The 18,269-nt window shown below is 32.5% G+C and overlaps 1 protein-coding gene across 1 annotated transcript; it reads right to left on the bottom strand.

The window, feature by feature from the left end:
• Window positions 1-902: 902 nt before the first annotated feature.
• LOC8270951 (uncharacterized serine-rich protein C215.13) lies at window positions 903-2,700 on the bottom strand. Its single transcript, XM_048370650.1, has one exon. It carries the CDS (start codon window positions 2,624-2,626, stop codon window positions 1,661-1,663), a length of 966 nt encoding a protein of 321 aa, XP_048226607.1. The 5' UTR covers window positions 2,627-2,700; the 3' UTR covers window positions 903-1,660.
• Between the last annotated feature and the right edge of the window lie 15,569 nt (window positions 2,701-18,269).

Genomic DNA, 18,269 nt, shown 5'->3' with positions numbered 1-18,269 from the left:
GTCTTGCACGTGAAAATTATTCAATTTTAAACTTCATGGCAGTATATTTGCCTTTGTAGTACAAGTTATAAGGTACATAAATTTATTTTAAATTCGATACCAGTATATTTATATTTATACGATTTAAATCTACCGTCAAAACTCTAAAAATTAAAATTAGATCAAAATATAATAATAGCAATATAAGACATAAAATATTACAACGAATGACAAAATAAGAAAACTAACAAGTTAAAAAGAATAATAGCGATAAAATTATTTCTAAATGTTAAAAAAGGTAATTCATTAGTCTCTTCTAATCAAATTCCTTTAAAAAATTGATTCACAATTTAACAAAAAAAATAAGGAATAAAACAAATTCCTCCATTATTTGCATATTTTCTACTGTCTTTATCATGCGAGTTATAGCAGTCCCAGGGAATTTGTTCAAAGTGAAGCTACTAAACTGGTAATTTTACAAAATGGCTTAGTGTTGAACACGTAGCATTTCTCTTCAACTAGTTACTGTGGTGTGATCTATTAAATGGATGTAAATGATTTTTATTATTTCAATTTGGCTAAAAGATCAATTTCGCCCCTGAACTATTTCTAAGGTTTAATTCATTTCAAATTGATTAGCTCCAAAACTCTTTAGTCGAAAACTTAATCCTCCTTTGGTTATGATGATGGCCGACTTTAGTCCTAAATGACTCATTGTGATTGGAAATTCTCAAAAATAGCGGTGTCAATTCCTGGTTTCGACAGCAATACTAAATTTCGAAAAAGAAAGTTTCTATGGGCAATTGATGTTTTTGAATTTTTTGATCGATTTAGGTGATGTTTGAATGATCAATATATGAAGATATGCTCCCCACTCTATGAGTTTCATGCTAATAAAATCTGACAGTAATTGTGACCGAATTAAAGTTAATCAATCATTAATAGAAAGCTTTGATATAATCAAAAGCTAAAAAAAAATTAATATTAGAGCGAATTACATCTTAAAAAAATTGATTCAAGAGGCCAATTAACCCTTTAACCTTAAGATCTCTAAAGAAGAAAAAGCTACTTCTCTTGTATAGCCATTTCCAGCAGCAGCACCAGCCGTAGTAAATTATATGATCCAGTTGTGTATATGCATGGAGGCTTGGATAAGCTGAGCCCCACTGAGGCCCAGCCTTCTTTTACCATAAACACATTTTCGAATTCAGATAATACTCTAGAATACGAAATAAGGAATCCTGACCCAAGCCCAGTTCAGATCCGGTTCAGTTTGGCTGAAAAATCTGTTTTACAGCACTTGTGAGATACTTCTGTAGCTAATCCTTCTAATTGATAATCTGATAACATTGATAAATAACATGTTGTAACACTGAGATAAACAGAATACAATTCATTGATAATTACATAGAAGAATCATCAATCCATCATGATTACCATCATTCTCCAAAAGAATTTCTTTTCCCAAAAAAATAGTATTATGTAGATGATCAGCATTAAAAACATCTAACATCCACACTATAAAACCTGCAGAGATTCCAATCAATGCATGTTAGTACAGAAATGTGATCTAGTTGATCGTTTCAAGACCTATGGATGAATATAAAACCTGAAAGGAAGAAAAAGAAAAACCCAAAATCTTAACTATGCACAATATGTAGGCACACACACACAATCATTTCTACAGAAAAATAAAACAATCCAAGGAAATAAGAGGATTATCGATATCCTCCATGGGAACTGCTTCACTATCCTGAGGAGCTAGTGCTTCTTCAACTGCAACTTCATCTATTTTCGAACTTATACGATGAATGCAAGTCTCTTTACTGAAACGAACCTGATGATGATTACTGTATGGACTAACTGGCTTGATCAGATTTTCCCTTCTTAGAGATGAAGAGACGTAATTATTATTAGCTGCATTTACCTTTATATTACCAGCCATGCGTTTCAAACAACTCTCTTTAGGCGTACTAGTCAAAATTCCCCTGCCACTATCTCCATCAAATCGCCTACTTGGAGATTGTGACCTCAAAGTTCGACATTGCAGAGAATTATACGTAAATCTCTCCGACTCTCTCCGGAAGCTTTTCTGTCGATTAACCGGAGTTGGTGAGTTAGAACGAACTCTTTTTTGAGGCGTAGAAGCGTTGACCTTTTGTGGGCTCGATTGCTTCAAGGGTAACGAAGCTTGTTTCGCTGGTGATGAGTCGAATTTTCGCACAAGTACATTTGGAGGAACAAGCAATTGCGAGTATTCCTTGATTGAATTGATGCGAATTACGTGTGGGTTCTCTTTAACACATGACCATAAGAACTCGTTGGAGAAGGACCGATCTTTTGAGGTCAAGATTGATGAAGATCCACTAGAGAGTGATGAACATGAGCTAATAGTGCTACTACCACTGGTGTTGGTACTATTAGAACAAGTGAAAGAAGAGATGGAAGATGTAGAAGAAGTGGTAGGAGAAGGAGGAGATGGGGAAATTTTATTAATGGATAAAGAAGAAGGAACGATTGGAGTAATTTTAGAAGTAGATTTTGGAGCTTGTTGAGAAATCACAAGCTTGTCCTGAACACTATGGTCGGAGTAAACCTGAATGGCATAGTGTTTCTTGGGTCTACATTTGCTAATGCAACAGCCCATTTTCTTTTTCTTTGGATTTGAAATGGTGAAGGAGGCAAGAAAGAAAGGATAGGACCATATAGACTTAAAGCAGATGATAGGTATGGGATTTTTATATAAGGCAATTGGTAGTTGAATCCTGAAAAAGTGAGAAAAGGGTAAAGAATGGCTTTTGCTTTTGTGCTTCTTTTTCAGGTCTTTTGAATTTGGTTTGCCGGGTATTGAATGATCCGTTGTATAACGGTTAAAATGGAGGGGATGATAGTTCTTTCTTGCTTTAGTTTCATATAAATTTCCATATACAACGGTATTTGTAGGGCCTTTGTTGCACTAAAATTTCTGCTCACCTTTTCGGCTTCAAATAACACAATTGGTTTTCTTTTTTTCGTATTAATCGATTTTAAGATATGTTTAGAAATAAATTTACAATCTTTTTAGTTGAAGAAATTATTTTGTATTCTTTTATAAACAGTTTTCTTAATTATTTTTTAAAATAAAAATTTATATTTACCTCCTTAATTTTAGAAACAAATTTCAAAACTCAAAAATATTAAAAGAAATAAGAAGAAAAGAGAGTGCTTACTGTTATGCCCATAGAAAATCTGAAAAATCAAGTTCTTCTCTTATGAATTAAATAGATTGTTATGGGAAAGAGATTGACAATAAATTCTTTCAAAACTGACTATTTGTCCCTCTATTAAAGATATTTTAAAAATATCTGCGATTGAATAAATCATTTTATATATTCAAGAAAATGATAATTCTTTTTGTGGTTGAATGGTTTGATAATATGTAGCAATTTACATAAACTCTGTATTTATAATTTTCCTATTACGAAGTCTATATTCCAGTGGGCCAGTGATGGGGCAGATTCAGAACCTAGAAATGAGACTCGAGTTTGGATTGTGCCATGGATTTTTTTATTGTTTTTCAAGTTTTATATTTTGTTTTAAAGAGAATTAAGTAATTTAATATTTTTTAAAAAAAATAAGTTTAATAAAAAGAGTTTATAAAAAATATAATAAAATTAATTGAACTTTTTTAACATTTAACAATTCCAAATAGATTCTAACCAGTAATTCAAGAGCCCCATATATATATATTTTTTTACTATATAGAAAACAAGTTAAAATTCTCCACATAACTAATTCAAATTTCAATAGGTGATACTGATGCCACAAGATGGGGTTGAAGTTCATCTTAAATTGTTTTTAGGAAAAGAAGGAACACTGCACGTGAGCTAAAGAAGATACGATACTGTCGGCAAGGAGCTTGCACGCGAGTGGTGGTAAAATGACTTCACTCAATAGTTACCCTATTTATACTAGGCTTAGTAGGCCTATTGTTAGAATTCCTGATTTGGATAGGCCTCCACATCCATCCGTCCATTATAAATCAACGACAACTGGTGGCTCCCAGCCCAAAACAATTGGCCACAAATGTAAGCCCCGGGAACTGAGGACGCTTGTCATGTCTGGTCTGCACTGTTGCTACCGCTGTACAAAATTCACTATTGAGGCGCATGTTTTCGACTACCACACCAGGCTGGCTTGTTAGAGAGTAACAATTCACAGTTGCTTCTTCCTGATAATTGAAGATCGGGTGAGTCGTACCAGAGGTATCTGTGGGTGTTTAAAGACAATTGAAACCAATTTTCCTTACTGGGCGAGACTCAGTTCCTCGCTCAGGGACGGTTGTTTTTCTTTGAATTTATCAGCATATATTTATGTGATTTAGCTGTCTTAGCGTATACCCTGATGTGAAGAAATGCTGTACAGCTCGAACCACCGTCTCCAATCACTTCCTAGAAACTTGTGAGGAAAAAACTCGGGGAAGCTGTCAGACCCCGTCGCTTTTGACACTCCTCTGCACTGGTTGGGACTGTCAAGCCTGGTTCATCTCTTCAGTTACCTAACAAGTGTATACACTGCAGGAACTCTTCTTGTCCTGCTACTACTGTGGAAGCTGCGAAATTGTTTTTGAAATATTTATTTACTAGATTAAACTGCTCGCTCTCTTCCATCCCTCTGGCTTGTTAGATTGTTTCTACGCGCCTCTGATTTGTTGATTAATGAAAGATACGCGAGACTGATCCCCAAACATTTTGAGCCAACTGACGCTTGCCCTTTGAGAACAGTGCCTTTCTTCAAATTCCCATGCTTGATCGAGCTCCTGCAACAACCTCGATTTCACTTCTGAGATTTCCTCCACCTGGTAAGTACCTCACTGCAACTAGTCATCATTCTTTCAGTGATAACATTAGTTATCATTACGCGGGTCCCATCTTAATCAAGAGTTAAGATACAGTTGATAAATATACCGGAATTGCACTTCACAAGCTTCCCCCCTTGGACACCCACAACCTTGATGAAATTGAGAGAGCCAATTTCAATATCCAACTGACTATCAGTCTAGCTTTAGTTACGAATATATGAGCAAAGAAAACGAAACAAAATATTTAAATTATATTTAACATAATCACATGACATCTGCCAGAAGCAGAGTCCCAAATAAGCACATCTTCGTAAAAAGTACAAATAAAAGAAGAGCAGCAGCCATCCTCTCTGAAAACAAGCATACAGCAGTAGGACTTGAATCCTCGGCCTAAAATCATGCCTTAATTATTCTCCCTAAGCTTAGAAGTGTAACCCGGGTTACCTAATGAAGTAGATTTGCTAATAACTAAAGAGGTCACATCACAACCCATCAGAAAGATGATACATGTCTGTTCCTAGAGATGGCAAACTCTGCAAGAAGAAAGTGAGAAAGATATAGATCAAAATAGGCACAAGATCAAAAACCAAGTCCCGGGATTATGTGGAACTGGAAGAAAACAGAGCAGTGCTGCTAGTAATGTCAGCCAAAATCTTCTTCATCACACCTCCTCTCTTTGGTGGAGCCATTGATCTCTCTACGCCAGGACGGCCAGCCTGACCGGATCTAACTCCGCTGCCACCACCGCCAGTATCTCCACCGGCTCCAAATGCGCCTGCGGGGCTGGAGATGGTGTTGCCTTGGCTGCTCATTCTCCTTGATATTGTAAGCTCAGTACCAAAAAAAGATTAAGAGAACAGGATAAAGTGGATAACAATTGAGCCGGATTTATGCGGTCAGTTCTTGTAGCAAACGCATGCGACGAGGACCAGGGCCATATGATAGGTACGTTTTGGCGTCATCGTATTTAGTGCAAGGAAAACTTTAGTTAGTGGTTGCTCCCATAAAATAACTAACACGTAGAGCAAAGCTGTTGGTACATGTACATTTTGGTAAATTGGGTTTAGGTATTAGCCTATCAGATCGGTGACTGAAAATTTCAGACCGATCTTGTGAGCCTGTCCTCTCTCGAAGATAAGTGGCGTCACTCTATGACGTGTGACTTACGTCGTTTATCATTGTTGCTTAATTGGCGGGCCCTTTTTCTTTAAATTTTACGCTTACTTGCACGTCAGGCTCTACCCGAATCAAGCCGCGTCGAATTTTGCTTGAGCTTGGTTTTATTTAATTCGACAAAAGTTTAAGTTTGCCTCGAATTGGATTCAATCTCTTACATTCAGTGTCAAACACTACTCTGTTGAAAATTATTAAGCTGCGAATAGTCTAAACTCGCTTATAAATAACCCATTCATTATTATTAATAAACTAAATCTGAATTTAACTCCTTAAATATTCATAAGTTTAAACTGGTTAAGTATTTTTAATATTAATTATTATTGTTATTTTCATAAAGTAATTATTATATCACTTCTTATTAATATAAATATATATGTAATATAGATAATTTATATTATATTACATTATAAATTTTATATTTAAATAAAATTAATTCAAATTCTAGTTCAAGTCATTAAATGGGCTTATAGACGAATTTGTTCATGAGCTATATCGCGAGCAACATTTATGAGCTTCTTAGACGAACCGAATTTGAACTTGAGCTTTTAAGCAGGCTCACGAAATAACAAATCAAATTCTGTCAAGCTCGAGTTCGTTTCAATAAAATTATCAAGCTCGTAACTGAGATCAAACTTAACTCGATTAACTTAATAAATAACTCCGAACAAACTTTTTATTTATTTCATTTTCAAGTAGCTAACAAGATATTTAGTTCGTTTCCAACCATACTTACACATAAAATTAATTAATCTATATGTATATGCAAGCAGTTAAATTTTTTTAGTTTTTTTTATTAAATTTTAATTTAATTTTTACTTTAATTAAAATCTAATTATAAAAATTTAGTAAATTTTATAAAAGCATGTGGAAACCGTCTTTAATCCATAAAAGATTAAAATATAAGAGCTCAATTAAATAAAAAAATTAAATGGTCTGTATAATAAAACCAAAAAAATAAATTTAAATACTTAATAATGGATTTTTTTGCATATTTAATGTATAAGATCTGGAAATATAATAATATTGACACATAAAAACAAATCTGAATTGTTTATCTCTTTTTGACATATAGATATTATGTTAACTAGTAATTTTATATTTTTCTATTTAAATTATTATTTCAATAAATTAGCTAATATGTTAACTTTAATTAAATAATGGTTCTAATTATAAAAATTAAATAAGTTATTTCTAATTGAATTATGATTTTTAATTCTGAAAATACTAATTTTAGTTTTAATATTAGTTTATACAAATATAATTAATATGTTAATTCATAAAGTAATAAAGTTTTCAAATTATACATATTGTTAATATACCCTTTCTTAAAATATTAATTATACTCCCTATTGAATTGTTAATATAAATTTAATAATGTTAGCTAAATGTTGTACATATAAATTTTTTTTTCAAATAAATACAAATTTTTATAAGCATAAAATATTTATAGTCAAATAATAGCAACAATCATTTAATACACGACCAAACAATCAATTTATTTAATTAAAAAAAAAGGGATCATATCCAAAAAAAATTATTCTTTTTATTCCTCGAATTATTCTTCTAATTGCTAAAAGTGAAATTACCATATCCATAATAAGACAGGTGGGTTCCGTACATGTATGATTCCTTGTTTGAGATGAAAAAAGAAGGAAAAAAGAATTTGATTGTTACCTCATCAGCCATGATCATCATCTTAAATAATTCTTTCAATTACGAGAAAAGGAAAGTTTTATATTGCACTTTGCAAACAACTTCTTGGAAGCTTTCATATTAGAGGACTAATTAAAACTGCCTTTCATTTATTCACTTTTCTGTTTCAGAGTGGCAAAGAGACAAGGCTGAAATCAATTTGTTCTTCCCACACTATATAGAAAAAAATAGTGGAGCAATTATACTATCTTTTGGTTTCAATCTAGCGTAGAAAATCAAAGTGAATCAATTTGTACAGCAAGATAATGCTTTTTCTTTCCTCAAGAATGACATATTCATTACTCAAAGAGAATTAACATCCAGCAAGAGAATATTTCTCAAGTCATTAGGCAGTACAGTAATCTAAGCAGGGTTCAACAATAAGGACAGATTCTTTGACATCCAATCCGCTGCACGGTTTACACATCTAGGAACATATCTAAAAGAGAAATCACTCAAATTTCTCGCCAGAAGTCTAATCTCTTTGATTATAGACCGAATCTCTATCGGAACATCCTTTTCGTGGTTTGTCACACACTCCACAACCACTAAGGAGTCAGCTTCAAACTGAGCCTTGTCAACTTGCATACGCACAGCATGTTTGACAACGTCCCGCAGAGCAAAAGCCTCTGCCACCAGTGGAGAAAGACAGTATCGAGCTCGGACTTTCCCATCAACACAAGAACCCACCAAGTTCCTGACAGAAAATTAATCACTGCTTTGCTTGAAGAACGACAAAATGATGCGTCAGAATTGTACTTTAAAACTCCCACCAACAGGCGAGACCACTTTTGAACATCTCCTGTGCCCTCCCTCCCTGGATACTCCACAGGGGAACAATGTTTGACACCAACAGACAGTTGCCAGTAATCTTGGGTCAACATGTGAGCGTCTGAACAAAAATTCATTTCGCGACGTCCAAACAGACCAGCAAATGTGAGCCGCCAATTTGAGGAATATCAATCCTTTGATTGGAGTGAGCGAAAAGAACCATCTCCCACCACCAGTTTCTAAAAGAAAAAATAGAATTAGTGTCAAATCTTAGACTTAAATTTGATAAGAACCAAGTGGCTCTCCAATGATTACAATGGAAAAGCATATGACATATTGATTCCGGCTCTTCGCCACAAATAGCACAAATACTAAGCACATTACAGTTTCTCTTGTATAACACTTCACAGACAGGGATAGCCTCCATAGCACAGCGCCACAGGAAACAGTGGATTTTAGGAGGGACATCCAACCTCCATATTGATCTCCAAAAATTCTTAGGTCCAATGAATCAGACCCCGACCTCAATGACGGAATAGTCGACCTTTCTAACAACCACCTATACCCTCTTCTAACTGAGTACTCTCCCAATGGGCTACCATCCCAAACAATCTCATCCGGCAACTTTTGAGAGCCTACTGCAACCCTTCTAATTCTATTCTGATCCACCGGAGAGAATATCCTTCTAATAATGTCCTCCTTCCACTCACCCGCATCATGATCAATTAAGTCAGCAACCAAATGTACATTCACATCATCTGGCCTAAAAGATTTAACTCTACCATCTGGGCTTGAGGTAACCACTTGTCCTCCCACACTCTTATCGACCTCCCATTACTTACATTCCATCTTAACTTTGGAGCCAACACTTCTCTACCCTTAACAGACTACACCAGATCCATGAGGGCCTATATCCCTTCCTTGCATTCATGATGTCAGATGAGGGAAAATAAACACCTTTGAGCACCCTAGCAACCAAGGAGTGGGGATCAGAAAGGATTATCTAGCTTTGCTTTGCTAATAATGCTTCATTAAACATCTTCGTTTGTCGAAATCCCAAACCCCCATCATCCCTATGCCTAGTGAGTTTCTGCCAGCTCAAAAGGTGCATTCTGGCCCCCTGAATGTCTCCATGCCACCAAAATCTCGCAATCATTTGCTTAAATCTCCTAAGAAGACAATCCGGAAGGCTAAACACAGACATTATAAAGCAAGGAAGAGCTTGAGCCACCGCCTTCACTAAAACCTCCTTCCTTGAGTGGGATAAAAGTTCTCCTTTCTAGGTCTGAAGAACACTGCCTATTTTGTCCAACGGGATTAAAAGTCTGCACCTTGGACCGCCCCCAATCTCTTGGAACCCCAAGACATTTCTTAATAGCTTCAGATTCCTTGAACCTTAATATATTATTAATTCTCTCCTTGACTCGGAGACGGGTATTACGGCTGTATAACACTTCAAACTTCTGCAGGTTAACCCTTTGGCCAGATGCCTTACAATAATTGAAAAGGATAGACTTTAGTTTCTGCGCTTCCTCCGCTAATGCATTTCCCATAACCATCGTGTCATCTGCAAAAAGGATAGACGAAATGACAGGGCAGTCCGGCTTTATCTTAAATCCATGAATGCGTCTTTCCTGAACTCCTTTCTCCATCATCCTTGAGAGAACTTCTGAGCACAGAATAAATAGGTAAGAGGATATCGAATCCCTTTACCTTAACCCTCCTTTCGGACAGGAATATTTAGACGACTTTCCATTAACATAAAGTGGATTGTTCGAACACATGTCATCACCCAAGCAATCCACCAAGAAGAGAATCCCACATCAGCCATGACCAACTGCAAAAAGTCCCAATCAAGCCTGTCATAGGTCTACATCATGTCCAACTTAACCAACATAGCCCTCCTTTTCCCCCCCTTTTTCATCTTTAAAGCATGAGTCGTTAAATGGGCCAAAATTATATTATCTTGGATATACCTATTCCCCACAAAGCTCCTTGAATAGGTGACACAATTTCTGGAAGAAGCAGCTTCACTCTATTAACCAATATCCTTGAAATCACTTTGTACAAGAAATTGGAGCAACTAATAGGCCTAAAGTCAGCCAATCTTTTGGGATCTTTAAGTTTTGGAACCAAAGCAATTGTTGTCTTATTCAGGCCTGCCGGAAGAATTCCTTCATCAAAAAAATTATGCACCATAGCCATCACCTCATTCTTAACTATTAGCCGATACTTCTGACAAAATACTCGCGAGAACTCATCTGGGCCAGGTGCTTTATGTGGCCCCAGGCTCCAAACAGCAGCTTTCGCTTCCTCCTCCAAACATAGACGAGTCAGACCTTCATTCATCTCTCTAAGCAAGATAATACTTAAAGTTTTAAAGTTTTGGAAATTTCATTCGATTATATGAACCAACCAGTCTTTCTACAGTAAACAAAGGAGACTGTCAGGTTTTTCCATTATGATTCTCGACAAAAGAATTGAAACCTCCTGACTATTTCATTCTGGATTTATTCATAATATTAATTCCTTGACACTGTTCTCCTTTATCATCATTGCCAGCTTGCCACTATAATTCACAGAGAAGGGCAAGTCACCTTGTAACCTTTACGCATGGAAAAAAGAAATTAAAAGATAACAAAGAAATCATTCCAATATTAATTGTTTTTAGATGGATAATAATCATCATCATTTTTCCTTTTGTTTCTTTATTCTCTTAGTAGAAGAAGGATTAGGGTTCTTTTTCACTTCCTCTGATTTTTTCCTTAGATTTTTTTAGGAGAATAAATAATTACATTTTAATATAAAAAACTATAAATCGAAAAGTAATTTCTTCTAACGTGTTAATAGAGCATTTTGTAATTACAATTAGTGGAAAGCAGGTTTCACACAATAGTTACATTAAGCCATAAATTCTGTTTTATTTTTCTGATAATCCAAATTCCTTATTAATTTTTCAACTTTGGAGAAAAAACATTTAATTAAAATACCACCCAAAAATAAATTTCTAAAGCTTTAAAAATCCATGTGAAAAAGACCCCAAAAAAATCTAATACACAAAAAATAAGAAAAGGACACTGAGCTGCTGAGTGTGACACTTGCAAGGACTAACAGGGAGCTGCTCGAAGGGATAAAGAAAGGATCAGAAAACAGCATATAACTATTATCAAAGCTTGGCTTGTCCTTCAACTAACAAGCTATGATCTCGCAAAGAGTACAGCAGATGAAGTCAACTCTTCAAAAACCAGCAGAGCAGCAAAGGGACCAAGAGGCAGCAAGGCTGTACCAAACACTCACAACCAAGCAACAAAATCATTGCCTCGATCCACAGCAGATTTAGCCAAGAAGTCAGCAGTAGAATTAGCTTTATTAAGCCACAAATTGACAGTCAGCAGTAGAATTAGCTTAATTAAGCAACAATGTGTTTCTAATCGAGTCCAATTGTTTAAGAATTAGATTCTATCTCTATATCACTCCATTATAGAGAAACCCATATAGCTGAATTCAGGCAAATAACTGAATTTTTGCTGTCAGACACCACAATTTGGATTCCAACCATAAAATAACTTTGTAAGAAAAATAAATTAAATAATAAAATAAAGATTATCAATAATATTAGATTATATTTTTTGTTCCAAATCAATATGCTTTATAATAATATTATTACATTATTACGTCATAGTCCAATGATAACCTAAGTTTATAACGATACACCTATTCCTCTCAAATTGGCGTTTGAAGTTTAAAAAAAAAAGTGGAGAATTGGTCACTTATTAATTAGAGCCAAAAGGTAAGAAAAGAGAAGAAAAGAAACAAGTACTAGGGAAACTGTATGTATTTTTATTTTTTTATTAATTTATTGATTTATAAGTTACGTTTCTAATTAAATATTAATTTTAATTTTAAAAAATAAAATATTTTAATATTATATTGACTAATAAATAATTTCTTAATCAGATATTCATACTAATTTTATCTTAAAAAATAACATATTAATTATATCTTAATATTATATTCATTAATAAATTAATTTTATAATTAGATTATAATTCTAATTCTAAAAAATAACATCTTAAATTATATTTTTAAATATTATACTCAATAATAAATTAATTTTGAAATTATATAATAAATTTTTAATTTTAGAAATAGTAATATCAACTATATTAATATATAAATTTATATAATATTAATATTAATTAATAAATAATTTGTGTATTATTGTATTAATAAAATTTTAATATTTTAATATTTTTTAAGGTTAAAAATATTTAAAAATAGTTTGTTTGCTATTATTTTTTATAATTTTATAGATTAATGTTAAATATTTAAAATTTTATTAAATTTTATCTATCAACTTAATTGTATAATTAAAATAATAATAACGACTATGCAACGTACGAATAAACAATTAATTGTTATTAATATTAGACTGTATTAATTTGTAAAGCATGATAACTCGCTATGTTCTAATTTCTGAAAGTTTTATTGAGTATATTAACTGACCAACCAACCTTTCTACTGTCAGAAAAGGACACTGTTTTTCATTCCCTTGCTCTTAACACAAAATTGACACTTTCATCACTTTTTCATTTCATTTTGGATTTACTCAGGATATTGATTCCTTCACTCTATTCTTGTTTAATTATCAGCGATATTAATTGGCACTTCACAAACAGGGCAAGTCACCTTATACACTTTATATACAGAAAAAAGAAATTAAAAGCAATGTAAATGTTAGATTGTTGTAATTGTATTGATTTTTCAATATTTTTATATATTTATTTAAAAAAGTTATAAAATTTTGGTCAAATTTACATAAAATATTAAATTTTTAAAAAAAATTAATATTTAAATTTCTATTAAGTTATAACCTTCTCATAATCATAAATTTTATTTAGTGTAAATTATACTTTTTATGGTATATGTTTTTCTCAAGTTGAAGGAATTAATTTATCAATTAGTCAAGAGAGAGGTGCATTATCTTTTGGTTTCATTTATATTAAAATAAATAATAAATTGTATACAATTGTGAAGCAAGATAATGCTTCATATTTCAATTCCTTTTTTGAAAAACTTTGTATTTTAATTCTTAAAAATTTTCATTTGAGCGTAAGAGCCAAATGACCTTTCTACAGTAAAAAATGGAGGTTTTTTTTTTTTTTTTTCCATTTTGATTCGCTTTCTCCCAACAGGAAATTGAAACCTCCCGACTCTTTCATTTTGGATTTACTGAAAAATATTGATTCCTTGACGCTGTTCTTCTGTATCAGCATTGTCACTATAATTCACAAAGAAGGGCAAGTCACCTTATAGGCTTTTCTTCATGTAGATAAGAAATAAAAGGATAATAAAAAACTGAGTTCAAATTACAAAAACTTAGAAAAAAAAAATGTAAATATTTAGATGAATAATAATACTTTAATATATCAAAGACCAGAAATTTAAACACAATTATCCAACTATTGATATTTACATTCCGGCAGGGCAAATAGCCTTGTTATTTTATTTCCATTTAGGGTCCATGTTATACTTGATTTTAAATAAATTATCCTGTTAGTACTAAGAAAATTTCATCTATAGCCAAATAGTATTAATTTTTTAATATTTTTCTTTTTAGTACTTCTTTCAATTGATGGTATCTATTGAAATTTTGATAATTTTTTGCTGATGTATTAATTAGTGCCATGTTTAGATGAATTTTTAACTACCGTGTCAATAAAAAATCAGTAGAGTCTTAATGGATATTGATGTCACCAAGAGTATAAAGTAATAACAGTGTGATTCGTTTTAAGTAGGAGCTTAAAAATAGTATTCGAGGGTTGTATTAGCATTAGCCTTTCATTGGTGTTTTAGGTGGATATTTATAGAAGAAATGTTAGTTATTTCCATGTCTGGCATGGTCCTAAAGATTAGGAGGAATGCGAATTTCGGTTATCAGGAGTAGTGCTTTGTAGCTGTCTGGAATGGTGATTCACCTATCAAGTATGTTAATGGTCTAGGTGGGTTGTCAAGTATTGACGAGTACTTAACTCGCACGGAGATTAACTTATAGGTGAGTCTCCATCAGGTACCATCAATTGAAAAAGAAATGATGAATGTGGTACTAAAAGGAAAGAAATTAAAAAATTGATACTATTTGAATATGAACAGTAAAATCTTATACTAACGGAGAAATTTATCTAAAATCAATTGTGACATAGCCAGTAAATTGATATTTATATGGAGTTCCGCCTTCTACTTTATTACAAAAATTGAATGCATTCCAAATGAATACCACCGTTACTAGTAATAAAAATTAAGATCTTAGTATTAAAAAAATTAAAATATTAATACTAATTAAAAATATAAGTTAATACCGTGCGGAGCTATTACCCGATTTCGTTAACAGCCTTATAACTATTATCCATGTGTGGAAGAAAGAAATAAATAATAATAATAATAATAATAATAATAATAATAATAATAATAATAATAAAGAAATGAGTTTAAGATTACAAACGCTCTAGAAAAATAATTGATTTAATAATCATAAATCATTTGTCCTTTAATTCCTTCTTTTTTTCCAACTAGTGGAGGAAGAATAGGGTTCATCTTAATTATTTTCTTACACTTTTAGAATTGGCCGTGGAAGAAGGAGAAAGAAAAATCTCAACAAGAAAAGCAAAAAATAGAATGAGTAATGAAGGAAAGACTATAAATCTATAACTGTACGCCTACTTGCTCTCTTAATTGCCATGAGATGTTACCAAAAGGGTGGAGAATTGGTCACTTATTGATTAGAGCCAAAGGCAGGGGACAAGGAAAGAAACAAAAGGAACAAAAGAAAGCAAAAGTAATCAACTAATAAAGTATAACTAAAAACTGAAATAACATTGATAAAAACAAGACAGGAAATTCTCAGGATATTGGGGGAAGAAAAGAAACACCGTTGAAAGTCGATAGAAAAGCTCTTTTTAAATCTCTATATCGATCCCTACCCCTAACCTGCAAATTCACCATGCTATCAGGCTTTCAAATGGCCGAAGGCTGCCTTTAGCTTGTGTACCTATAAAATCCAACAATCCATTTGGCACAGTTTTTCTCGAGATAAACTTGTTTTTAGTTCCAAAATCACTAATATTTATGATTGGTTTTTGGTAAATACATGAACTATAGGAAAGATATAGAGCTCTACAGGTTACTTTAGAAAAAAGAAACCGTATTTTGAAAAACAGTAGTCTTTAATATTTTTCTGAGTATAAGCTGCTTTTATGATGTTTATAGATGAATATATTGATATAATTACCTATCAAAAGTAATTTCATGAACTGAAAATGCCCATAAAATAATTTTTAACCAAACAATTCCCAGCTCTTGCAAATAGTTATAAACTGCTATTCTTGGACGTTTTGGACTAACCTTATATGGCCTCTATCCCTCCATACAAGTCTCAAACTGTAGCTTTGGATAAGGCTCAAAAGTATTATTTATGCAATTATGCTTAAAGAAAAGGTCAGTTCAAAAGGAAAAGGACCTGCCTATTGGAATATAGAAAATCATTCATCTGCATAAGTATCTAAAAAAGCACCCTTAATTTGTCTGGACATATATATATATATAAATAAATAAATCAATTATAGACACTAATATAATTAGATTTGCTTTTCATAGACAAACTTGGAATTTACGATCCCAGGTAAGATCGGTTCAGGATCATGGGATCCTTTTCTATGAGATTGGACGGGTTGTTGTACAAAATGTATTTCTAAGTAATTGCTCCATAAATCCTATATCTATCTATATGAAGAAGAAATAAGGCGGAATGCTCCCCAACCAATGCATTTTTACATCCTACAGCTTCGGCAGATCGCTTAGCCCCGTTCATCTTCAGCGCAAGAGCGCTCGATCAGTGAGCTATTACGCACTCTTTTAAGGGTGGGCTACTTCTAGGCAAACCTTTTGGCTGTCTTTGTACCCCTACCTCCTTTATTACTAAACGGTCATTTAGGGGCATTAACTCTTGAAATGGGATGATGTTGAAAAGAATTTTTATTCAAACATTAATTGGTCGTGTATTAGCAGACAATATATATGGGTCTACGATGCACTGCCATTCGAAATCAAGATATATATGGGTCACTGCCATTCGAAATCAAGATATTGGGATTAGACTTGTCAATCGATTTATAATCTTTCAAACGCAAACAATATAAGCTTCTTGATTAAATATAATTATACTCAAAAAACAAATTACATTTTAGAAAATGATATTCTTAAAAAAAAAAAAAAAACAAAGATATCACTAGTTAATTGTTCCTAGAATAGTAGCTTGTGGTCTATAATATTCTGAATCTAAGATTTATTATAGCTCATATAAAAAATCTATAAAAAAAAGTGCTCAATAGAAATTGAAATCATGTATAGTAGATGATCATAGAGAGAAAAATATATACCATTCGATGATTCGGGGTCAAAAGTTTCCACACTATCCAGTGGTGTCCAAGTAGTTAACTAGTTTATCAAGTACAACTTTTATTTGTATCAAAATAATTAATTGGCGTTAGTTTTATTAGTTTTATTTTTAAATAATGATAAATTAAGTGTTAAAAGAAAGAACTTACGACAAAAGGCAACATTTACGGTTAAAAGCTCCGGTCATTTTGAGGACATCTCTAACCTAGAAGGGCTCATGGTGGCTCTTGCAGCAAAGAGATATAGTAAAATGGAAAAGGGCAGAAATAAAATCCACAGAGCTTATGATATAAATATGTCAAATATTCTACACAAGGAAACAAAGTTACGAACTCAAACTTTAAACGACAGGGTTTATAAATGAAAAGAGTTACTTGAACAATCAGAAAGAGATTGATTTGAACAAAAAATCAAATATCATCGTCTTCACTGACTTTCTCTTCTTGGGAATAACAGTTGCATTCTTCTTACTGAATAAGCTGAGTGGCTCTGTTTTGGCCGCTTCCTCCATGGCCTTATTACTAGTCTTGGTGGTGGCGTTTCCGATGATGGGAGGACTCAACTCCTCCTCCTCCTTATCAGTCGTTATCTTCCTTATATACATCATTTTGTTCTTGTTATGATAGAGGAATGTATTGGTGGTTTTCCTTTAATAATTGTTCAATGCTGTGAATAAGGAGAGTATCTTGGCTTTGGAAAGCTTTCAACGTGTTATTATGTAGGGAGTAGAAAGGGAAGCTTCCAGGATGATTCCTGTCTCTTACTTAACCGTAGATGGAGGAAAAGGAAGAGGGACAAAAGACAAAAGAAAGGGTTGAATATTGGAAGACTTGCAAAGCACAGTTATAAATAATGATATCTTCTGAAATCCATGTGGGAATGAAAATGAAAAAGAGTCAGCTTCTTTCCTTTTTCTATTATCCACAAAAAGTGAGAGATTGATAATCAAGGTATGAAGTTGCAGCCTATCAATATGCAAATTATTTAGACTAATTATGAATAGTAGATAAAATAGAAAAAAAGAAATGGCAATAAATGAAGGTGCAAAAGATAAAATAAAAAAACAAAAACAAACCGAAAAAATCAATTAACTGAACTGTGTTAGACTTATTTTTTTTTTTTAAGAATTTTAGTTAACTTGTCAATTTTTATTTAATTTAAAAATTAATGATTAATTGATTTAACTGATATATATATACTCTCTTTTTCTTCTTTTCTTTATTTCCTTTTTAATCTTTTAGTCAATTAAAAAATCATGGTTAAAAATTAATTTTCAATTAACTGAACTAATAATTAAATGAATATTTAGTTCAACTTTTAAAAGGATTAAAAAATAAAATCGAATTATTTATTGTTT

This window comes from Ricinus communis, chromosome 2 (assembly GCF_019578655.1).
Source record: "Ricinus communis isolate WT05 ecotype wild-type chromosome 2, ASM1957865v1, whole genome shotgun sequence".
NCBI classification, from domain to species: domain Eukaryota; kingdom Viridiplantae; phylum Streptophyta; class Magnoliopsida; order Malpighiales; family Euphorbiaceae; genus Ricinus; species Ricinus communis.
This window is presented reverse-complemented; position numbering and strand designations above follow the sequence as displayed.